This window comes from Pygoscelis adeliae, unplaced genomic scaffold, assembly GCF_000699105.1.
Source record: "Pygoscelis adeliae isolate BGI_AS28 unplaced genomic scaffold, ASM69910v1 Scaffold213, whole genome shotgun sequence".
Taxonomy (NCBI): Eukaryota; Metazoa; Chordata; class Aves; order Sphenisciformes; family Spheniscidae; genus Pygoscelis; species Pygoscelis adeliae.
Genome location: NW_008824410.1, coordinates 666,127 through 692,083, shown reverse-complemented (window position 1 = coordinate 692,083; position 25,957 = coordinate 666,127). Strand labels below are relative to the sequence as shown.

At 40.3% G+C, this 25,957-nt stretch overlaps 1 protein-coding gene across 1 annotated transcript in view; it reads right to left on the bottom strand.

The window, feature by feature from the left end:
• The window catches only part of PRDM16 (PR domain containing 16), a 350,772-nt gene that overhangs the window by 161,777 nt on the left and 163,038 nt on the right, over positions 1-25,957 (bottom strand). The window contains exon 3 of the mRNA XM_009320544.1: positions 10,881-10,931. Coding sequence (XP_009318819.1) covers positions 10,881-10,931 — 51 coding nt within the window. The remainder of the gene's footprint in view (positions 1-10,880; positions 10,932-25,957) is intronic.

The window sequence follows — 25,957 nt, the reverse complement described above, 5'->3', positions numbered from 1 at the left end:
TTATGTCAGAATAATGACCATTATAACTCGAGACAGACTGAAGTAGAGCTGAGCCTCTCAGAAGATTGACAGTGTTTTTCTTAGTGTATAGATTTACATGGCAACCTGGGCCGCATCACATCTGAACTCTTTCCACAAGTTTTTCAGGATTCACCTTTTTTAAGATTCCCATGACAAAATTATTAATCTCCCTTTCAAGGAAGCAGTAGCTGAGTAAGAGACTACTTGAATTTGCCAGTATAACTCAGCAGGTAGCCCCAAGCTATTTCTGGGGGTAACTACCTTGATGCAATAGCATTTATGTAAACTGCCAGAGTTCCCACCAGACTGCATCTAAGGAACAACTAGTTGTCTTCTGGGTGATGCAAGCCAAAGCTTAAGACTGAAATTCCAGTGGAAATCAAGAGAAACAATTCCTTTAGGACTTGTGTTTTATTCTTCTGGAACAGAAGGAATTATTGCACCAACCAGGGTCTAAAATGTTCTGACAGCAGATATGCATAACTCTCTCTCCAGTAATTATTAATGATCCGGAAAAATGCTCAGTAGCAAGCTAAACTCACTCTTCTCTGAGGCCAGCATTCATTGCAACAAATCCTTAAAATAATCAGCTAACTCTTGAAGATTAGGAGATAGGATGCCTCGATATGACAGAAGATTTCTTAATTTCAATTACTTGTAGGACACATTAAGCCTAAATAGAAGCATGAGGAAAGTGTCTTACTCCAAAGTTTATAAACTAGTTTATAATCTATTCCACAGCGTTCTATACTTTTCTATACCTCTGTATTGTGCTTTAAAATGAGGGGGGAAAAAGAACCCAAACCAGAAAAAAAAAGTTGGGTACTTTTACCTACTTACTTGGATAGCCAAGTAAGGATTTGAGCACTTAATTTAGGTTCCTCTACTTCTACTACTACTACTATTATTCTCATCATTATTATATTTTTTTTATGTGCCTCCTTTCTGTGTGCATTAACAGCTGGTCAAATAGTACATGCAGAACTGTAATTTTCAAAGAAAAGTAACCAGACTTCAAACCCCTACAGCTGCCCAACCGGACAGAAACTGTCACAAAAAAACCCTCTGCAGCGTTGAGAGAGAGATAATGTTCGTTCTTCTCGGCTCAGGAATTTAATCAGGGGATTTTCAACACTTAACATCAAGCTAAAGCTGGAAATTCAGTGAAAGTTACTGAAGTCATAACTGAAGACGGAAGCATAAAGTTCACATTTCATGCTATTTTTTCCATTATCTTATCTTTAGGGTTATGTGTCTGTCAGAAAGAAGTTGCTGCTAATTCAATAAAGGTAAAAGCAAAGGCAACAAGATCGAGAATTACAAACTGCGGAGCGCTGCTAACAATCGCAAGGACAGCGTGCAGGGCTGCGAAGCTTTGCAGGCGACGGCGCGCCCCTCGTCCGCGTGTGGGCAAAGCCCTGTGGGCCTCAGCGAGGTTCTAGAGGACCTGAGCGGTTACCACCAGCTGCTCAGCCTCTGCGCAGGGGCTCACGTCAGCCCCGCTCCGTTCTTACTGGTGACAAATCCTGCAATGAGCTGCTAAATTCAGAAACTGCTGATCAGCTAGCTGGGAGAAGAAAAATAAAATACATATCTGACTTCCAGGTTGCAATCAAATAAGTAACTCCTAGGTCATCTTTAACAACTTTGAGGTAATTAGCATTAGTTTTTTTCAGACTTTGTACCTCTTCTCACTATTACTCTGAGAAATACCCATGCACATGAAGGAATACTCAGATCTGCCAAAGTCGATCCATGCAAGTAGAGGCTACATCCTATTTTTCCGGATGCTACGCAATCTAGGTCGTCAGCTGTGGCTCACAGCCCAGGGCAGAACAGATTACTACCCCAGCAAGCACGGACTAACACTGACTGAATTGGTAGGTCTGAAAATGAATGATGCCAGCGTCAGATCTTGGACATGTTGCCATTTCCTCAACTGCTGCTTTATCGCCTCCTTGGGAAGGACAAAATCAGCCCTGCAAGCTCCTATGTCTCTGAATTAGCATGTGGGGGATTTTGGACTCTGAACTTGGCACGTCCTCGTGAGTTTAAGTACTACATAAATGCTCACTGCTCTTGTAGATATAAATTAAAGCTAAGACTAGAATTGATTGTACATTTCCCAACCCAAAACTACTTTGTTGAAAAGTTACAATTTGATTAAATCAAAGTACTCACAGAAATTAAAATTTATCGGAAGTTAAAGGAAATAATCTGAAAGTATAACTCAATTAGGTTAAAGTGAAATATTTTTGGCCCAACTCAAAATGAAATAAAGTTTTGAAAGCTCGCGATGTTGTGAAAAGAAACATCCATATTGAGTAAAAAAAAATCTGAGGACAATCATTAAGATGTGGAGCCAAAATTTTCTCATTACCCTCAGATAACTCTGGTTTTGCATTGCAGGTTTGAGCATACAGCACTCACTCACGCAACTACTGTATTACTACAAAGAGCAAAGGGAATGAACTTAATTTGCTGATGAAGTGCTGCTATTGAATGCTGAAATTTCCATGGGTAAAGCTGGAAGGTACTACTGAACATCACTGAATAGTTGACTTCTAGTAATTATTTTTCTCTCAAAACTGCCCTATGAAAAATAAATTTTGGGTTTTTTTCAGAACACATAGTTTATAATCTCATAAAACCTCATCTAATCTAAAACTCCATCTAACTGGCATCATCAAAATATACTGCACTCCTGGATCGTGCATGGGACAACAGTCATATCTTTACTGCTTGGTAAACCCTTGATATATTTCTAGAGCAAAATGGGGGAGGGGGGGAACAAAAGCATTTTTTGTTTTGCCATGATATATATATTTAATTATAGGTCACTGGCATCCACTTCCCTGCTTTGGGCTTTTTTTCCTTTTTAAAGCAGCACCATAGGTGCTAGGAGCCAACTTCAAGTCACTCTCCCTGCTATTCCCCACCGCCTCCCCCTTTTCTTTCCTCCCCAATTACTGTCCAGGTTTTTCTTTTTAGCTAGCGAGCTCTAATAGGCCTCCTACCTGATATATATTCTCTTTAATAGCTGCACAATGTGATTAACCGAATACTGCAAACACCTCAAGATCACAGATTATATTAATAGAACCATCTGGCTTCTATAATGTATGTAATGTATACAATAAATCCCGATTCCAAATTTCACTCTGGAACAGAAACCTGTCCTACTCAGTGCAATCTATTCTTGCAACACTGATGTATATTCCCAGTACTGCGTAAAAAACTGGTGGCAACACACACACACAGGCACGCATGCCTGCAGCTCCCTCCTTCGCTGCAGTATCGGTTACAGCCTTCTCGTGCTCCCAGTCCATCCCACGTGTGGTTCTGAATCCAGACGTAATTCCAGGAATACCTCCTGGCACGCTCGCCCTCTGCATCCAAGGAGGAACTGCAGAGCGGACTGAGGTGGGGGTTACCTTCGAAGTTAACATACAGTTTTGAAATCCCAGAGGCTATCATTCCAAAATTTGTGATGTTTTGTCTACTCTGGTGATTTAAGGTTTGTCAGAAAATGTCAGAAAGGCCACGAGGCCAAGGGCTTCCTGATGACTGAGGATTTTCTTTCACATGACCTTCCTGAAGTTGATTTTGGGCTCCAGACAGTGCTGCCTTCAGCTCTGACAGGGGCCGGCTGGCAGCAGATTCATGGGGATCTCTGGGGCATTCTGGCATTTTTAAACTGAGTAGAGGCTGTAATACCTCCTAATCATCCAGAATATTATTTCACTAGTAATCGTCTTACAGGCAGTACGTAAATGCCAGCCTTTCAGTTTGCAGTTCATTTTGTTAGCAGAAAAGAGAGTATGTGCTCAAACGTATGCAAACAATTAAAAATGTATCTTGATTCAAATGAATAAACACGTATGTAGAGTATTTTTAATTTCACATACGATATTACATGAGTTTTTTCAACAAGGAACCATTAATTATATATACACGTAGAGATAAGCAGGACTGTGAGAAAAGTGTTAAAACTGTTAATGCGTGCTCGTGACCGTTTTCACAAACACAAAGTAAAGATATGTGGGTTTCGCACAACTTAGGAAGCTCTTAGCTATAAAAAAGTTTATAAATCTTAAGTTTGCGTATATCTTTAGCATAACCGATCACACGGCCAAAATGTCTTAACAAGTCTCCTTTATTCGCATTGTTCTGCAGAATGGCCTGACCTTGCCAGCCACGCAGACAGCTTCGGGAAATGCAGTCCTCCAGATGAGTTAGCCAACCACAGAGCACGACCGAGAAAGGTAAATAACGTCAGGCCGAAAGATAGTTGACCATGCTATCCCTATGAATACTCATCAACAGAATGTAAGGTATTTTGAACTACTTACAAAAAAGAGGAACAGAATTAATTACTTGACCAGCTAGCTAATGAATTACCATTTCTGCCCTAATGAAATGAGGTTGTGTTGATGCTGAAATATGACTCTGACACTTACCATAAATTACTAGTGGAGCGGGTTTGGCTTTTTTCCCCCTCAAGCAGATCACTGGTCGGGCACAGGGGTTAAACAAGACAGCAATTCGGACTTGACTCTCCTCTCCTGCTCAACACTTCCTACTCAGGGATGCAGCAGATCACCAATTCAAACCAACGTGAGTGGGCTGGTTTGTTTTGTCAAGGGAACAGCCTCCTGCCTTCTCACTTCCAAACAAGCGTAGCTGGTTTTGTTCATAACTTGAGGCCACCATAAAGTCTGTGTGTTTATGTTTGAGATGCATTATACAAAGACAAGGTGACCTCTCATAACTGTCTATGCCTGAACTTAAACGGACACTTTTATCTTAAGAGCTACTGCTCAACAGAGATGCATGTCGTTTGGAAAAATGTGTATAAATAGCTCAGCAATACATTTCGGACACTTCCCTCTCAGCTGCAGCAATTCACTTATTCAAGAAAGTAAGACACCAGGTTATAAATTAGTGCTAAAAGAACAAACCAACGTCATTGCTCTTTGGTTTACACCGGTGGTTGTAGTGATTTAAGTATGAACTCACCTAGAGCAGAAGGCAGGAAAAGGACCAACTTAATTTACAAAAAGGTCTTAATTTAAAATTGTATGAGGCCTTCACACCATATCCACACTTTGCATTAACGTGCCAACAGAGAACATGGTAAATTGCCATTAACCACCCTGATCACCTGTGCTACGGAAACTACTGGAAACAGAGCCCTGTGCTGAGGCACGCTGTTTACATCTTGTTGTGATGCATGTGGCTATAGTTGACTCGAATGTACTGGAGATATGGAGAGAGCAAACTTAACCATTGCTAGTCTTCTTAACTTGGCCTGATTTATGGGTTCAAAACCCCCAGAGACCTCTTTACGGAATCATTTGTCATACACACATGCACACTATACAATCAAGCCCAAACATCTGCATCACAGAAATTAAACGTACAATGTTATTCCTGCAAAATAATCTAACCATCACTTTCTTCGCCGACTTCTCTGTGCCAGCCTTACACCTTTTTTTCACTTCACATGCTTCATTTCAGCAAAATCAAGGATGCAAACTTCTTAGAAGTACTTAGTTTCCATGGAAACCTAAGCTGACCGCAACATTATTGTTCTCAAGAGGGAACTGACTTTACTATATGTTCATTCACTGAATTAATGGACTCCTGGTTCTTTTATTAGCAGCTCTCTAACAATGGAAAGAGAGAAATGTTATAAAAAAGACTCTCAGACAACTGTCCACTCTTTTGTCCAGGGCTTATTGGAATGACGCAAGCCTATTCAAGAAAAGATTATAAAAATCAACTCAAAGCTGCCTCTGTTTGCAGCAGCTAAACATACCTTTACTTCATAAAGATACAACCTATAAAACAAGCAAATTAAAGCTCTTTCTGAAATAGTAACTGCAAGGCAGTGATCATGTTGAAACTGGACTTTAACTATGATAACTGGGTATTGTTACACGATCTCACAGGGTTTTGTGAAGCATCATTAACCTCCGGTTTTGGTCACTGCCTTCGAGCTCGCAATAGTCTGGTACATTTTATAAGAACACGCTCTCCTTTTTTAAGCCAAATTTAAGCACATAAAAGTAGGTGATATTCTAAAAATAATTCAGTCTGGTTAATAGCGTAAATTCTTAGGAAGTATGAAGACTGTTTTAAAACCACTGAAACTAGCGGTTTGATTCTTCACTATAGAGAACTGCAAGATGAAGAAGTATCACTGAAATTTTGATTTTTAAATCTTTATCAACAGTTTTAGAACACCTTTTATTAGCTACAGATAAGAAATATCTTCATAATATATATTAAATGCAGAAATGCAAATGTATTTTGTGCCAAGTGCTGCAAATCCAGGAACTTTAAACAGCTCAAGTTAAAATCTCGAAGTCAATCTCTCTCTGCATGTATAATATTATGACAGACTGTGCTTAGGAGGCCTGAGGGCGTATGGCCCAGCTAGTAATTGCTCCACAAAAGACAGTTAACAGTTCCCTTGCTCTTCTCTAACTACCTTCCTGACTGCTTATTGAAGTCTGATTTCTTACTCCTCTGGGTCATCATTCATCAGTCCTACAGATCCCACTGGGAGAGACCGACCAGACCTTTCCATATCCCTTGTTGCCAGAGGCCATTTCTGACGGCCCATGATATAGAAAATGTCTTCACAGCAATCCAGTGGGACAAACTATGGTTATAATACCCAAATAATCATTTTGCAAATTATCATAATTATCAATCAATCATCTTGTGTGAACAATGTGTTTCTGAAGTATCAGATGGTTCCTGTGACCTGTAGCATTTTGTATATAATAATAAACCTAGAGAGATTTATGGCCCTATCCCGCTTCGCATCTGCAGTAACAAAACATTAGTTGGTTTTTACTTTTCTTTTAGGAATAAACGCTTTCCATCTCCCTAGGTTTCTTGTTTACTACTCGATGCTTTCTAAGAGGTCGAGATTTCTAATCTCACCCAGTTTTCTAACAGTAACTTTATTTTTAAAAAACCTATGCAATTTGGGAGAATAAATTACTGTGCTGCATAAACTACTTTTAGTTTATAGTGTCATCAGCATTATATTACCAGCTTCTAGTATTTTGCAACGTAGGTATGAAGTCAGCCAAAGTAGGGAAAAAAATTGCTTTTGTCTTCAGTTTTTGTTGTTGTGTTTTGTACAATACCAGATTGAATCCAACTCTTTTGAAGCTGATAGCATCTCCCGCTCCCTGTGTAGTACATTCTTGTTAATGGATAAATTCAAGCTCTCGAGAAAGTCAAAGAATAAATTTAAAGCCTTTTGCCAAATGCCTATCCTATTGGATTTTGATAAGACGGCTATTGAGCTTTAATAATGTCTTCTATCCTTTTTCAGCTGGCCCTTAACATGTCTCTTTATTTGTCCCTAAAGCCTCTTCAGCGATGCCTTTTTATTACAAGTCTCTCAGCTTGCTCTCAAGGGAGACAGGGTCGACAAGAGTGATAGATAGATAACTCTATAGATTATCTCCCACAGATGTTTTCTCTCCAGTAGCCCCTCAGGCTATTCCCTCTAAGTAAACAGAAACTAAATAGAGAGTCTACTGAAGAGAGAAGTCCCTGAGGTCTCTTGTCACCACAGTCAGAAAAACAGCCCATCCAGAGGAGGCTGGCTAGGAGCTCTATACACAGAGCCTCCTTCAATATGATTCTCAAACCATCATCCAAAGTGACTTTTAGAGGAGAGATAAATACACCTAGCATTGCTCCTTGGGAAAAAAGGTGTCTTGTAATGGACACTGGCCTTGTTTCCTGCCGGAGGAAGTCTAAATCTTTCATCTCCCTCTCAAAGTTAAATCAAAATGACAATGAAGATAATGATAACAAGCCATTTTTTCAATGTATTAAATGCAGTGGAGAAGCTTAGAAAATTCAGAGCAAGAGAACATGTAAGCCACTCTCTAAGCAAAATAAACAGACTGCAGGAAGATGGGTTGGAAAAAAGACGCTTGGGAATACGGGACAATATACCCACAGGTATAACTTACGTATTTGTGCACATCTGTGAATGTATGCATTTAGTCCACTAAAAAAGTGAATCTCCTATTTTAGCGTTACTTTCACAATCGATTATTTGCAATTAAACAGGATGAGGAGCTGATGTGTATTTGTGCAAGCTAAACTAAATATCAGCAAGCAAAGCAGATGAAAGAAAAACTTGGTAGGAGTACACCGCATTTTAGTCTATGGCACAGCACATTTCCAGATACAGAAAAATGATCCCGGATACAGGCCCTTTAATAATATTGCTAGAAATCTTAATTCTTGTGAGACAACCACTAACAAACAAATCAGCTTTCTGGTGTTAGTGGTCCCCGCAGAAATAACAGTAATACAAACTGAAAAATACTGGACATAGTGGGAAAATACTTCTTATTTTGCTCCAAGCCAAAAAAGGGCCGGCTTTATTATACAATAGAGTAGTGTCTGCTATGCTGCATCTTCAGACTTTTCACTGCCTTTCAGTTTATGAAAAGTTACGCAAGAGCTCGTTTTTTCTTCTGGCAGCTTAACAGCAGAAATAATACTGGGGTCAATTTTTAAGCAGAGATTGCTTCCTGTGCATCTTCCTATACCTCTCACTGCTACCATGCTTCCCTTCCCTGCTCTATTTTTTTACTGTTTTTACAGCTTTTCTCTGCATTCTAGAGATTTTTTCCTCCTCCTAGTCCTTGTTACTAGCCAATTCTGAACCTGTGATACAGCAGTCAGTCAAATGACCCACTGAAAATTACGGTCCCTCTGTTTGCCTCTGACTTCCTTCTCTCCTAGTTTAAATCAGCCCACCCACTACAGTTACATTTGTCTTCAGTCACCTTCTCACCACCGACTTATCTCTGAAGGAATAGGAATAAATTGAAGTCAAATCTCAACTATTGTGTCTTCAGGGATATGACAACCGAATGATTTAGAGAGGCTGGAAAAGGAAGTCTTCTCCCGAGAGGGGTTTGTCCACTGGAGCAAAATGCTGGAGTACTACTTACAAACAATTTTAAGATACTACAAAAATTGTACAGAATGATTTTTCATTCTTGATTTTTCATTTTCTTCCGACTGAAAAGCTGTCTAGCAGTAGTCTTTTCACAAGCCATAAAGTTTAGACTTGAACTCTTTACCTTACTGCTTTGACCTTTTTTACCCTAGCTGTAAAACCCTACTGCCCATCCTTCAATAAATTTATCACCTCATAAACTCCCACTAGTGCTCCTCTACAATGCATTTAAAAGACAGAAGTGGAAGGCCAGTCCTTCCCCCCTTGTCAAATATCATAATTGTCCAGTTTTATACCTGCTGTACAGGAAAACATTTAAGGACACAGTATTTTTCAAAGACCTGTAGTTTTTGCAACATTCTCCTTTGAAATACAAGTAATGAAGTTTAAATACAAAATCATGTATTAAACATGTAAAGCTGCCAGTCTAACGTTTCCTTCTACCCTTGTTTCATACAAAGCCTGCTCTCTTTAGGGTAATGTAGATTCTGCGAGGTAGGGATGTAGAATTTATTTGTGATATTGTAAAGACTGAGAAAGAAATATCTGAGCAGTCCTGAGCCATGGAGAATTTACTCCATCCTTGTGATAAGTACGTTGTGATAATAAGAACCTGCCACCTTGTCACCATGTCTGTTCAGACAAAAGGATCCCACAGAGGCAGAGACAAACACCAAATGAGTTATGGAGATGAACAAGGTAAAAAGTTCAGCAGTATTGCGATAGGTCCTTTGCAAGGTCACTGGATGGTCAAAGGACGTTTCATATCGGTAGCCTGGCTTTCTAAAATAAAAGCGTATTTTTCTCGACATGGTAAGAATAGAACGGTCCATACCGGACATGTGTCTAAATATCTTTTCCCAAACTAACTTTGGAGCCTGACAAGTATTATATTTCACTTTGTTTGGCAGAGTGAAACAAGTGTTTCCTTTTAGCTTTCAGAGTTAAGAAACGGTATTGAAGCTCGCCTACATGGTGAATAAAAATGGCAGTTGTTGCAAGTTCCAATTTAAAATATTTTCCACTTTCAAAAACTCATATTTTATGAATAGGACTGTGAATACCCATTATACGACAATTGCATATGAAAAGAATTACGGCTAGCTCATTATTTCAACAAGGACACACTACCTCTAGCCATCTAGAGAGGCTATAATCAAATATGACTTGTAACACTTTACTTTAGTAAAGCCGTTAACCAAAAGATAGCCATGGAAAGAATGTCATTTTAGTGTCACTGAGAATAACCCCAACCAAAATAGTAGACTGGCTACTGAAATATGTAGCATTGAGGCTGCCTCACAGCTACTATGAAGACATTTATACAGCTGGGCTGTATTTGGAACACATTTTTCTCTGGTCAGTATTATAGTTTAAGCACCACAATGTGATGAAAAGCACCGGTAATACATCATGTGAGTTAAATTTTATCCTTTCATATATCTATTCCTTTTCCCTTGGACTTCACATAAGCCACATTTACATGGTGAAGTGACCTCTAAAAATTTAGCACTTTTAACAAAGGACCAACATTTTCTTTTACTGGAAAAGAGGTAAATTGAGGTTTTTCGATTTGGACTGGTAGCTGTTTATATTGTAGCTGAATCAAGGAACACTTCAAACTATTATTTTCTTTTTCATAAATACTGGAATCACAAAAAGGCAGAAAAATATGCCAACAGAACCACAATACTTAATACAAAAAAGCAACAGCAAATATTGGAAAACTTTTACGACACTTTTGCAATACACACCTTTGTTCAAAAGTAAGAAGGGAAAAAAGTGTCTAGGTGTATTTCAAAGCCAGACAGTAAAACAACTTGCACAAGATTGATCCATATCCTACCTTTTTTATATTGCCCTCTTGGGAGGCCACCTCAGGATCAGTCAGTATTTGCTAAGAAAAAAACAAAATAGAAAAAAAAATAAGTTGAATTGCAACTAAGAATGTTAAAAATAATACAGATTTTTTTTCTTCTTTTGCAAAGGCCAAAACTCTCAACTGCAACAGAGCGACACAGATATTTTGGACGTTAGATGGAAGGCTTGTACCAGAACTAGTATTATATTCTCCCGCACATTTCAAGGTTTTCTGTAGCTTCTATAAATAATTTCTGTAGATTTGGCGAGAACGTGTTTCTTTTCCAAATGGCAGGTGATGTAGAACACAGGCACTAAGAGGGATGGAGACCTGTGGGCTCTCCAAAAGCGAGTGCCTGCGGCGCGGCGACCAAAGCCAGCTGCCAGCGCCACGGCTCGCCCTGCCGCCAGGCCAAGTCAGAGGAACGGTGACGGGGGTCAGGCCTGATGACAGCTGCGCTCCCAGCATCCCCGTGTGACACTGGAGACATCTTTCACCTCACAAACACGAACGCTCTCCCCTCCTGTAGCCAGGTGCTCAGCCAAGAACTTCACAGCACACCAGGAGCTGTATCCCAACGGCAGGGACTGACGGTGGGGTCGGGGGCGTGGGATGCTTCCGTACCTCAGCGCTTCCAGCAGCTGCGCGGGAAGCTCTTTAATTCCTCCTCCAACAGAGGTGTGGTGGTACAAGTCATTAAAACGCTGCTGTGTTCTACCTGAGATTAGATCTATGATCTACGATGAATGTCAGCAGGCATTCAGGGAGGTCAAGGACCTAAACTTTGTATCACACTGGATAGCCCCATCAGGATAAACATACTCTACAAGGACTTGATCGAGCAGCCGGTCTCCAAGTATTTAAGTCGTTTCACTGACCTCAGTGGGATCTCGGATGTCTAAGGTTAAACGTATGCTCAAGTGCTAGGGTGGGGTCAAGGTACTCGGGACTTCCGGGCCCAGGCAATGTATTTTGGCTACCAAAGAAGAGCAGAAAAAAGCTCCAAGGAACAGAGATCAAAATGCGAGGAAACCCAAGATAAAATGAGAATGGCTGCACATTGCAAAGGAACCTTACAAAAAAAAAAAAAAAAAAAAAAAAGGGCCAAGGAGGCAGCTGAGGGTTTAGCACAAAGTTCTCGGACCCCTTTGGCCATGCCCAGGTGGGACTGACCAATTTACAAGTTTCAAAAATGTTGGCAAGTACCTCCAAGCTCAGCTGTAATAACAACGCATCATTTTTTAAATAGTAAGAATCCTAAACCATTCTGTATTTTACAACAGCTCTAATAGATACTGAAATTGCGGTTTAGAAAGTAGCTGAAAGCAAATAGGGCCAAAGAGGTGAATACCAGAGCAATAAAAATCCGTGTGTTCCTGCACTTGTGTGTGCACATACACATGCTGAAATCTCACCCGGAATTACTGAAAGTGAAATATCTGTCGTGCCCCGTTAGAAGCACGTGTCACCAAGTTGCTGGGGAATTGCTGACTGTTCTCAAGTGCAGAGCCCTCACTGCTCCCATTACTTTCACTGGGAACTGGCGACCCTCAAAAGCCTTTTGAGAATTAGGCCATGAAACTTTCAGAGCTGTAATACAAATATCCCTATGCTAAATGACTGAAAAGCCTTCATGGAACACTGCTGCTTCCAAATGAAGACACTTAACTATAATTATTATATGCAAAAAATCTTTAAATACAATTGGTTAAGTATGTGCATTCAGAGTGCATAATCCACCCGTTCAACATGACCATAAACGTAGAGGGGAAAAAAAAATCAAAATGAAGTGCAAATTGGGCTGTGGTATAGTCCTATATAAACAGGCTTAAGAGTCAGGAATTCCTGAGTCTGAATCTAAATGCCAACACAAGCTTCCTTTTGTTGGTTTGGATAGATCTGCGCTCAAGGGGCAAGTTCTGTTTCTCAAACCGTATTTATTTTTTTTTCCCCTTCAATTCATCGCAGATCCCAAATTTCAAAATTCTTAGAGAACAGAATTTCTGTAAAAAGTATTTCATACATATTCAAAAATGGTACTTCTACAGAAAAGCATCAGTGGCTGTTTATCTAACTGTTCATTCAGAATATTTCAAACAGGCTGATTTTTGACAAGGTGTCTTTCTATTACAGAACTTCTGGGGAAACAAACCCCGATTTCATGATGGATTTTAGTTTTGATGGAACCATCACCACCCTCAAACTATCAGAACGTTTACGTGTGGGACAAGGTATTGTAGCAGTAGTAGGAGATTAGGAACTCTTTTTAGATGGTATTTTCCATCCTTCCTTTACACCGGACTTCAAGAAAGAAAGACGATTATGTCCAAAATGCAACAGTATGGGACTAAGTTCTGCCACAGACTCTCCGCATTAGCTTGGACATGGCCCATAACCTGAATGTGCCTAAATTTCCTATTTGCCCACGTCAGTAGAACAGGGTGACAGCTTGATGTTGAAATGGTCTTGGTATTTGGCAGGGTGTGGTGTGCATTGTGTGTAGGGGCAGAGGACAGAAACCAAAACCTCCTGCTGCCAAACCATTGCCAGGGCTCTGGCAAAGCCTGCAGAAACCTTCCCAGGCTGTGGAGGAAATTTCAAAATTCTTCTGCATTCCCAGCTTGGAATGAAAACTGTCTGACACCACCCTTCTGGACAGATAGAAATTTAACAGCTAGATCAGGTACGTTTGCATACTGTAATCTCTGAGGGGCAAAGACTGTCCTGTGAGATTGTTCTCCGCAGCAAAAGAACTTGACAGCAATACTGGGATGTAAAGAGTACCTCCTAACTGAATGGGAAAGGGAGAAAGCAGGAAAGTAAGTACCAGATACGATGTTTATTAATAAGAATAACAAAAGATACTTTGAAAATCTACTTGTTGGGTAATTTTAGCTCAGGCTGGACTTCATCTTATGCGAATGCCGTAAGACTAAATGTAGCGCTTGATGTGTACAGTGGGCTGCACTTTTGCAGTTAACACATATGTTCTTAAATGTACTCAAAATTTACACCATATGCTTTTTCTATCAACTGATATGTTGATTTTAGCCAAAAGAAAGACAACATGTCAGCAGCAGCCACGTCAGAAAAACTTGCATTTTAGGAATCTGGTTAGAGGTGTATCTCCTCCAACTGTTGATGAATTTCACTGCATTTAATTTCCTGGATTGAGCGAACTGGTGGCAACAGAATCCCAACTTAGTTACATTAGTTAGGGATGTGCTATAATTTTTGCAAAGCCTCCTGAATGTATACTAAACATGTCAAGTAACACCATGTGATTCTTTTTGAAAAACAGTTTACAAGCTGGCATTCTCCAGCTGCAGTTAACCCTAATTTGATTACATTACCGAGACAGATCACAATGAGCTTGTGTAAATAGTAACGTTATCCATTCATTCTGTGAGCTCAGATAAGCTGTCATTTAAAAAAAAACCCACAAAACAAACCCCAAACTTAAACAGGCATGGCTTGATGCGTTCAGCAAAATCTAACGGCAAAGAAGATGACAGACTAGAACGTGCCCCTCTTGTATCACCGTGAATCTTGATTTTTAAGAAGTATTTCCATGTCTGCTCCAAGTTGGAAACAGAAGAGAACACCCAGTAATTCCACAGAGGTTGGTATGCAGATAACGGCAGTTTTTTCAATAACTTGTTCTTCATTATCATCTGATTCTTTAGTAAGACCTCAATACATCACCGTTGAAGTCAGTAAGACTTAAAGCTAAGTGAGCACTTCAGTGTTTAAATCAGTGCCCAGGTATCTGCTCTTGAAGCCCGCACTTCCCCAGCGGTCCTGCTCTATGCCCACTCTGTAGAGCCCCTTGCACCCCCCATCCCTGGTCAGCCCAGGTCAGCATTACGGGGACATCACTTTCAACTCTGGAAGCCAGGTTGTGCCGCCTGCGCTGTCTTAAACCTGCCTCTTCTTCAGGGAACACCATGCAGCCGGATCATAAAAAAAAAGGATCTTGAAAACACTTACTTTGCCTTAAATTATCTGAGGGACTCTGATTCTTACTTGCACACAAGTTCACGTTAATACTTCAGATGAAATCACAGGCTATGCCCCTACTGGGCCTAATTTGCTGTCGGTAATAGGTAAGTTACCCTGCTTGACTGAGATGCGATGACTATACTGTCTGCATGATCACCTGGTGCACATGTGAACAATATGACATGCAGAGCAAACATTTTCTTCTAGCCAGCTCGTTACGGGCTTTAAAAAACATCTCAGCTCTGCTCCATTCATACCAGCACAGCAATCATACCAACCTGATACTGTGCATCCTAATCCTGAGCGGTATCTGCCACCTCCAGGACATGGTCTCTAAGTAGGTAAAACCGTTTGACCAGCTGCCATATGCTCCAGTTAAAACACAACTTCATATTTCCACGGAGCTACCTCTCCTGCCCAACACACAGACAGCAGCTCAAGTATTCACACGCTTCACCTACTTTCTGCACCTCTATTCCAATTCAGCTCAGAAGAGAACACTGTTATTAAGCAACAAATCTTGTGCTTCATAATTTCCGTTAATTATTCCTTTAAAAGTTTTATCCTGCAAAGTCCTGAGAGTGCTGGCCCTGACCCAGCTAGGGATTTAAGCGAGGAGCATCAGTGAAATTAACAGAAACAGAAATGTTTGCATATATAAGTGCTTTTCTGGACGGAGGCCAGGAGCACAAAGCACCTTGTGGGATGCAGCCCTCCAGCACAGAGTATCAGAACTCCTCTCAGGTATTCGGCAGACATTCCCACCTCCAGGCGCCTTGCACTGTGCTGCAGCACCTCAGTCTCCACAGAGAACTGACAGTGTTCAGGACACTCCCCTTGTAGCAGTTCCAGCAGAGTTAGCGTTGGGATATGGAGGTTTTGGTACGAAAAAACGAATCTTCTTTTCAACTGTCTGCTAGTACGTGTTGGCTCACTTGGCTCTAACACATACAGACATTCTTTAAGACTTTATGCCTGTCTCCATCTGGCTTTAGCAAATATCACATTAACGTTCTCACTCCCTGGTGCCCAAGGACAATTTTACAAAAAAAAAAAAAAAAAAGCACGTGAAGTATTTTTCATTGTTACTATTTGCCTGAGACATGAAAAGCCATTACTCATTATATTGACAAATGCTGTTGCTGCAGCAGTAAAGAGCTAATCAACTCTGCCATTAACAGCTCTGTAGATTGCAAATAGCCAATGCACAAGCAGGAAAGGGTTTGTTTATTTATTAACTATTTGCCAGTTTTGAAGTGAAACCAAAAAGCTGATTTGTGCAAACTGTAACGCTGTCACAACAGCTGTTGCTTTTCTAGTTCTTCCATGAAGTCTGGCATTATATATAAAAGTCTTCTATAGTATATAGCCATGTTATCAAAAATGCACTGCTGCTTTGCAGCAACTCCTTCTATCACATAGTCTAGATACATCAGTAACCAAATACGAACATTATCCTGGATACCACAGAACTTCAGAACGGCACACAGAACCCATACAAAATCCATTGAACTAATCTGCAAACAATCCTTACGTAATTATAAAAAATTAAACAGTAAATTTTGTAAGCTCTGAACTCTCTGTGGAAGGAAAATATCTATTTGAAAAGCCTATAAATTGAGGTCCGAAGACTGAGTTGCCTGAAGTTACATGGTAAATCAGTGGCAAAATTCTCAACCTTTTGCCCTTGCTAACAGACTATGGAGCCTCCCAACTGAATAAACTGGAATAATTAATAACCTGATCTATTGTCACCAAAGCTATCAAGTCCTGAAATACGAATGGAACTATCAGTTCTCTTCTCTGCATGATGCGGATGGCCAAATGGTGCTTCATGAGCTACAATAGCTTGCGCAAAAAGCATTAAGGGTGTTAATCCTGTTCGTGATGTTATTTGAGTATTGGCAGGGAATGAGCTGGCTTAATACTAATTTTAATCCAGATGCTTTCTGTGTAAACATTTTCACCTGTAGTTTGCGTATCTGTTTTTACTTTCCAGCACAAAGAGAGACTCTTCATCTGAACTTCCTGAGGTTCCTTAAACACTGTAATGATTAATGCCCATTTTTGATACTTGATGCTTTTATCTTCATAAATATAACATCACTCAGCTAGGAAAGCCTTGAATGCCTTTAAAACACGATCATCCCAAGACCCCCCAAGGTGGAGCTATGGAAAAGGTCAGAAATTATATATGCTGATGTAGGCCAAATGAGTTGATTAAAAAGCACTATGATGCTATTTGGGCATACAAGATTAACTCTGTTGGTAACAGACCTCGAAGGAATGTGGGTTCATGAGGACAGAAGAACTGTATGAGCATGGTATTAAAGAAAATACATATAAAATACACATAAACCTAATCTGGGATTGCCAGGTTTACATTGTGTTCTTTATCGTCATTTGGTTTTCCACTGGGAAGCTGTCCCATCACTGCACAAACTGCTAAAGAATAAGCCTATTCAAACCCTTCAACCTCCTTTGCAGTTCGGAGCAAGGAGGATGAGCAAGACAAGCGTTTGAAAACTGCAAATAGCATGGCATGGGCTCACCCTGGTGATGACTGTAAGCGCGTTGTTAAACTTTGCATTCAGGAGCTGGGACAGTCCTTTAAAACACACCAGCTAACAACCCCACAATAGCTAAGTCACCGAGATGATGTTCTTTCATAGTAAAGCCAGAGGGAGAAGGAACCCAAAGAAAACCATTTCGGCACTTAAGAATTTTTTCTATTAGCCGTATTTTTAAAATACAGGGATTTTATAGCACTTTCTGGCTGACAATTTACCAAAATTTTACATTTTCTACAATAAGTAAATTTGTGAAGCCCTATTAACTTGAGGAAATTTTCAATATCCTGCCTTGGGAATTTGAAACGAATGTGCCTGGAATTACGAGGAAAGGGAGGAAAGCTCTTGCCTGAGAGGAAGAATTTCCTTTCCTGGCTGGTGAGTGAAGGAGGATGAACAGCGCTACTCTGACTGGCAAGAGACAAGCCAAGGGCTGAAAAGAGTATAAAGAATAAACCAACCATTCACTGCTAAGGGCAACCCCAGCACAATTGGGAACACTGTAGAGCAGCCAAACTGTGGTTTGTGGACCAGTAACAGTCTGCAAAGCTGTGGTATGCACTCCACAGACCATTTTATAACCATTTATTTTTCAGTTGAAAGTCTGAACAAAAAGGTGGTACAGTGCTGCATGAAAAATGTTCAAAATTAGGAGGGATCCATGGCCCAAAATTTCTGGTAATCTGCCGCAGGGAACACCTCTGCACTTGCTCATGCCTTGTCCTGTATGGCTTTACAGAGGAATTTTTGCTGTTTGCCGACTTTCAGGAGAACAAAATGCAGTTCACAGAGGTGAACCATTACAGGTTATTCCAAAGGGTGTTCAAAAGAAAGGAACATCCTAAGTCATCTTTTAGTAAGAAACAGCACCTTCTTATCACATGAAACAAACTTCTGTGCATCCAGAAAGGTGCAGGAAAATGTCTGGGGTAGTTAATGTTAAGAAGAACGAATGTCAAACATTAAGAAACTGTTTAAGAACAAAGACTGCAAGAAAGAAAATAAACATGCAATTTACATACATGGTATCGTGATTTCTGTATCACTTTTTAAAGACATAACTCCTCCATGATATTGTGATCAAGTTCAACAGCAAATACCAGGAAGTTAAACAGAATCTAATGGAGAGCATTTGTAATAACTTCAATAAGCTGAGGACTTGAGACTTTCAGCCAAGACAAATAAGAGAGGGTACTGATTAGTAAATGTCACCGTTTCTCTTGCCAAGCACTCAGGGACTGGTGATAGGAGAGTATTAAATATAATCTCACAGTCTTTAGGGGCTCTTTGATTTTATATTGCATTCTTATCGGGTTCTTAAAGTCCAGTGTTAATGAGCATGAGAAATGCGCTTGATAGTTTGGCAGTTTTGCTAAAAGAAAACGTATTTCATTCATTACACATGTTCCTTGGATCCAAGTTAGAGATGCATTTCCCTTTCATATGGTGCCACACCTAACCTCCTCCTATTTTTTTTTCTCCATTTCAGCAATCCAACATCACCTTTAGCAACCATCTATTTATTATTACTATTCGAAGAAAATAGGTTTTACCAACTACAGAGAATGAGATCTTTAAGGACCCTGGAGCGGAGACAAAACATTTACATAGGAAGTCACACCCGTTGCATCCCTCTGTTGCAACATATAGTGATTCTTGACAGTAGAGTAAGTCCCAATTAATAATGTAAGCCTATAAGCCTTTTGTCTAGTATTTTGCTCACTTCTTGAAACACCTTCCAGAAAAAAAATAGGTAACAGTACACACGAGAAAAAAAAAAACAGTTTAAATTAATTATTATTTTCTTTTTAAAATACCCTTACAAATATTATCTTGAACTCCCTTTTTCCTGAAGGGAAATTCCATTATAAAACTGAATTCTGAAAAGATAGAAGGGACTCTTCTCTCTCTGTCTAGCGCTGAGCCACATGTACAGTCTAAGGATTAAAACAGAAGTTGTAAGTATTGAATTGTATCTGTTTTAACTCAGTTTGTTCATCTTCAAACCTGGGATCATGCCTAGAAGACTTTTAGGCTAAATAAAATATGAGATCCTCTGACACAATGTGCTTCTGAACTGCAAACCAGTTACATCTTCACTCTAACCATAGAGAAAATAGTAGTAGAGTGGAAGCTTAGGGTCATCAACTCTAAATTCTGTCTGCCACAGAACTACATAACACAATCACTTAATGTATCTAGAGCTATTTATTATTCGAGCAAAAAATCATCTTGAAGAGTGAAGTGTAATGTTTTGGTTAACAGATAAAGCTCTGCTGTTTGCAGCAATGTAAATGGATTGGACGGTTAGCTTTAGTCGCATATGATCCATCTGTCTTCTGTTCCCAACCCTTTTTAGTTATAAAAATGACCTTGATATTGACAGAATAATATAAATGAACTTCCTCTGTACTTCATATATTGATAACCTGTTTGTTAAGATGATCAGTAATAATCATAAGTAAATAAAGAGAGATCATACATCTTCTTGTAATGGCAATGCTGACATGCACTTGATCTGACGTATGGGGACCTCTGGGCTTCGGCTGAAGAGCTCATACTTCATATTAAATTGCAGCCTTTCTATCCAGGACACGCATCGACATATAAATCTATATAGGCAATGCACTCAACTCTTAGTATCTAATCATACCTGTTATGACTAGGGTATCTTAGAAAATACCCTCGAAGGGAAGAAGTGTATTGAAATGGATTCAACAAATACACCATCTAGGCCCTAGAATAATTCGTTATTCAAACACCAGTCATTTATGCCTCCCTTTGGGTGAGGTTCATATACAGCTAATCGACTGATTTGCCTCATTCTTGGTGTCACTGGGGTGGCATTCATTTCCAGTTCTGTTGGCAAGACTTTCAGAAACTCCCTGCCCTTCTCCCTTCAGTGGCAGAGGTTAAGTACTTTCAAACCTATATGGCAACATCAACACTGTTTCTTTTTCTTACAAAATCCCCTTCATCATAGGCGAAGTCTTGCCATTGATGCTGAAACTGATTGGCACCAATATCGTAGGAAACAGGAAAGTCTCCGCACTTCAATCTCTCCATGCGTGCAGTTGCCAAAGAGAAGGACTAGGATCCCATGTGCCAAGGCAAAAGATTTTCATCTTCAGGTCTCAAGATTCAGAGCAGGGCCAGCTGGCTTTGGCTTCTCCCATCACCCACGCCGAATGATACAGCCTCCATCCTTACTTAAATGTAACAATTATACAGTTGAGAATTTGAGAAAGAACAGAGAAAAATGACCTCATTTCATTCTCTTCCTCACAGCCTAAAAAGACACTGATAAGAATTATGAATTGTTTTACCACATTTAAAGAGTATATAACGAATAAATTTTTTCATGGGCGTGCTTGCCTGTCTTGGTTCAAAAGCCAAGTCTTTTCTCTGCCCAAGTAACACGCAACTTTGCTGAGCTCACTGAAAGTGTTCTAGTGACCCACATGCAGGCATGTCAAATCACAAGCACAAACATAAAAGCCAACTTGCAATTCACTGCATACAAAATTTGCCAAAAATCCAGCTCAATAAACTGCATCTATATCTAGAGCTTATCCTCAGTTCCATCAAAATAATGGCCTTCAATGTAACCATAGTAGTGCACCAAAGCCAAATAGCTAAGCTGTGACATGTAGATTTTTGATCATTAATCACACTTGAAGGAAAATAAAGCCAAAATGCAACGTTCCCACCAATTTCAAAAGTCGAAAGTGGGAAATGCACTGTCTCATTTAGCAGCTTAGTTTTGCTGCTCACACTGTGAAAGGAACGAATGAAAACAGCAGCCTTCCTAATAGCTGGTACCGTCCAGGGGGAGTGTAGGCTGTCTGGGAATGTGTCCCTGCCTGGCACTCAGACAGAAAGGATGGGATATGTCAATTTGATACCCATCAGCAGGATAACCTAACTGTCACTTTAACATGACAAGGTCAGAGTCAGTCAGTGTGATGCAGTAAGAAAAATGGCCTATTAAAGCCTGAGAAGAACTGGAAGAGAAACATAAGGCTGATTATGAGATGTTAGAGTCCTATTTATTTTAGTGGAAGATACAGATATTCAGTGCTCCTTTGCAGGGACAATCTTTTCTGAAAGAAAAACAAGAAGATGGTGACTAGCGTAGCCACCACGGATGCCTGCCACAGAGAGCTTGAAGGAAGTTTACATCACTTAACTTAGTAAAAGAAGTCTTTAATAAACTCAAGATATGAAGAGCCTTGCATGGGCTCTAAACAGGAGGGGAATTTTCTGTACTAGCGTGTTTCTTTCGTGGTATGATCTGTGCTAACCACAAGGAACAGTTTCTGCTATTGTATATGCCACTCTTTTGCCACTTGTCCTCAAGACGCGCTGCCGCTTAAATACGGAATAAGTACTTATTCTGAGCTGGTAAGTTAACTTGGAAAGGAATTCCCTGTAGTAATGTTCTGTGCCAGGAAAGAGAACAATAGAGGGACAGAAAAGGGCACTTCGTCTTCCTTTATTCGGAAGTAATATTAAGCAAATGATACTCTCTATAAAGAAAAGTTAATACGGAATTATTCTGTGGACTAACTTCAGACATCGGCACAATCAGTTTCTTATTTAAAAAGCATACAGTGTTGTTTTATCTGAATTGATAGGGGGTGCCAGGTGAGTTCCCTTTTAAGAGCTGCAGAAACAATCTCAGACAGAACTGGATAATATTATGCTTGGAATGATAATATTGTGTTTGGAAAAGGTCAATATTTTATTTAATCAGCCAGACAGAGAGTGGGTGGCAATTTCAGTGCATTTTCTTGAGACAGGAATTTAGGGAGTCCAAACGGAAATAAGTTTCGGGTTTTTTCTTGGGCTGCTGATGTCTTCCACAGGTAGGAATTTGTGTTTAGAGTGTTCAAGGGCATGATATAATAGGGCTGGGTACAGCTCCAGTGCTTCTTTGGAGGGAATGCCATCTTGAGTGTGTATAGCTTCACTTCGCATCTGGTTTGTAAACCAGCTACGTTTCAGGAATTGACACATCAGAGAACTACAACTGCAAGCTAAAAAAAAATTAAACCTAAGGTAATCTTTAATCTTTAGAGCATCTGTATAAACAATAAATATGAATCACTTCTCAAAATAAATCTAGGACAGTGTATCATAGGCTATGCTGTGTATCATGAGCTTAGCAGGAAGCATGCAGTTTTCACTTTCTCAAGTATACAAAACAGTTACTGGGACATAATACTTCATGGCTACAAGACTGTTAGTTGGTTTGGTCCCATTTCCAAAACTTCCTAAAACAGAGGTAGTAAAACGAATTCAAGAGTGAGAGAGAGAACTTTTATCTATGCAGGTATTTGGCATTTGTCCCAAGTAAGCTTCTAGAAAGGATGGAACCTTAAGAGTAAATCCCTCAAAAGCCTCTCAAAGGCTTTTTAAGTAATTCCTGGGAAAGAAGACTAAAACCTCCTGGTCAGAAGTGGAAGGATGCACTGAGCCTCTCAAGAACTTCAAAGATGAAGGAATGTGAAGAGTTGAGCCCGTTAGGCTCCCTTACACTATGGATGCCACGAGCACCTCTTCCACCGAGTTCCAGGCAGTGTATTCTGGCCAGACAAGCTTCTGCGCTCTCTACGCAAGGTGGGAGACGTCCATCTCGGAAGCGCAAATCTGCTGCTTTCTTCTTCCAATATAGCATCAGAGAAAGACTAACCACAGCTGAAAATCCCCCTCAACAGTTGCCAGATGTAGCGCAATACCCCTCTGTACCACACACTGTATTGGAGACAAATTCTGGCCTTGGACAAGCCATCTTGAAATGTGGCGTTATGAGTAACATGTAGAAGCTTTTGCTTATGCTTCTGTCCCTGCACTGAATCCCATAGGAAAAGCACCGAGGATCTTTTTCTTTCCCTTCCCTTTGTTTCAGTTACGGTACCAGGTATAGCTTGGCACCTACCTTTGCTTTTTCCAGTGAATCAAAGTGAAGAAAGGAGGCCTGAAGACTAGAACTGGCAACTGACTGTCAGCACAAGTGCCACAGCGAATGAGAAGAGATTCAGCACCGAACTGTACTGAATGCTTTGTGCTCTGGTCTTACAGTAAATGGCAATCAGGTATCTTTATTGTCTATGTTCCCCATCATATATTTTTCTTGTCTCCAAACTGAACAGTTCTACACTTAGTCTTTTCCAGAGGGTCTTTCCACAGCATAGCTCATTCTTCTGCTCTGCCCTCAAACCTCCTTCTGCCAAAGCGTAATGTGGGACACCACTCAGACAGTTTTCTGGGGCAATGGCATCCTCCCATCTGTTTATATAACAATTCTCTTTTCAGTGTGACTTGAAAGAATGTGTTCTTTACACATTCTCACATTATATCTGCTTTTCCAGACAGCTGCTGAACTCACAGCAGAGAGTTTTGGGCATCGGGGGTGGGTGGGTGTGGGTGTTTGCTTTAAAAGTACATATAATAACAAAGCGATGAGATATGTGAAAACTGAGATGGACAGTAATACAACACAACACAGCTTCAAAGTCTCACAAACCACAAAAACCACTGTACGTTCTGTTTTCTACAGTGCTCTAATGCACCCCTGACTATCAAAAAGCTCCTTCTGAACGCAAGGCTACAATTCTTTAATTTTTTTTGCTGCGTTCTTTTTACCAGCTTTTCCAGATGAGCTGCCGGAGGTGTGAGGGCAACATACCCGGAGCAGCAAGATCACAGTGCCAATGCGACAGAGAATCATGAGTGATGACTGGTAACACCACCAGTTACAACAGGCTCCACTGCAAGAGAAAGCCTGTTATACACTGAGCCTCAAGAAAACATACAGGGTTTTAAAATGGAACCTCTCCTTTAAGCACCCAACTGTCACTTCCTGCATGAATTCTGGATTTGGGGTGATTGCAAGTGATAGGATCCAGAACGTCAAGATCTGTCTCTGCAACTGTACCAGGAGATCCTGCTGCGCTGCTATAGAGGTATACAGATCACGTGTGCTGCCTGGCACGCAACTGGGATCCATCTGTCTGGTACAGGCGAATGTGTGCTGGAGCAAACAAGGTTCGCTCATTCTTTAATAACGCCAGAAGCGCCTACCCTCTCCACTAGGACCACTTCTGGCCTCCAAGACAGAAATGGGCTTTTGTTCCCCAAGAGAAAGGCAAGCCCTAATCTAGACAGAACACTGATTTAAAAAGCCCATGTGTAACTAGAGAAATGAGCTTATAAATACAGTGAGCACTTCATTTCTTGAGGTCGGAGAACTTGACCATTATCCGTCTGCTCGCGTTTTCTTGATTAGACATCTTCTCAGTAAAAAGACCTCACAGCCAGCCACTTCAAAAAGACACCTGCCAAAACGCTTCCCCCCACTTTGACCGCAAGCTTCGAGCAATGGTCCTGGCTGTCAGAGTGTTTGCTCAGAAAATTCTGAAATCTCTGCAGAAGACTTCCCTGAAGTAAGCCAAAATGGCCAATAGATTTTTTTAAAAATCCGTATGTTATCCTTAGTAACTTCAGTTGTTTGCTATCAGAACTAAAATGGATTCTACATTTGGAGCTTCTTTCAGAACAGTACCAGAAGAAAAAAAAAAAGACTTTTTTTGTTAGAAGTTTTGAAAAGCATACACAGCCCTCACTGTTGTTAAACACTCCAAGCAGAGTTTTGAAGAAAATCTTGGGAGATCCAGCTCTGAGTATTGATTACAAGGAGTTTTTAATCTTGTGCCAAAAGGAATATTGAGGTTAAAAGATGGCTCCATACACGATCTTGCCAAATAGCATTTCTGTTTACATCTTAAAAACTACCACTGATAGATCATAGACAAAGAAATGTCCATAATGTATCCAGATGCTGGAAACTAAATGTATTTAAGCCATTGAAGAGGGTTTAATGAAGTAAAGCATTTTTTTAACTGCCAGCCCTAAGTAAATAATCACTGATTTGAGTATAGTTAAGAGATCCTATCTTACCAAATAATCCAAATGTGCCATCAAGGAAACTGTGGCTTTGTGGGAATAACAGAACAGCAGTTTAACATTCTCATAAACTTGGTTCTTGTCTTCCTCAACACCCTAAACCACTTGGGATTGAGAAAGTATAAAGCAAGCACTGCAAGAGCAACAAAACTCCCTAGAGCTCATCAGTCTGTACCGCTGGGTCACCAGGCTCAGTTGGTCCTGTTTTGACTTAAGGAAGGGAAGGGTGAACTCATTAGTGAAAGGCTGTGGTGACTCCACCCCATTTGCCCATGGCTCCTGTTCGGACCAAGTTGGAAATGGACCAAAACCTGGCAAGTCGGACAGTCCTGGCTGCTCTTCCTCCCAGCACAAACAGATGAACAGCTGTAAAACAAATAGTGCGGCTTTTACACAGAAAAGCATGATCATCCTCAATTGAACGTCCATCCGTTTCTTGTTGAAGGCTACTTTACTACTTTGACTATTTGGCATTGTGCTGTAGATTGTGCTAACGTTCAGACAGTCCCATAAGAGACTTTG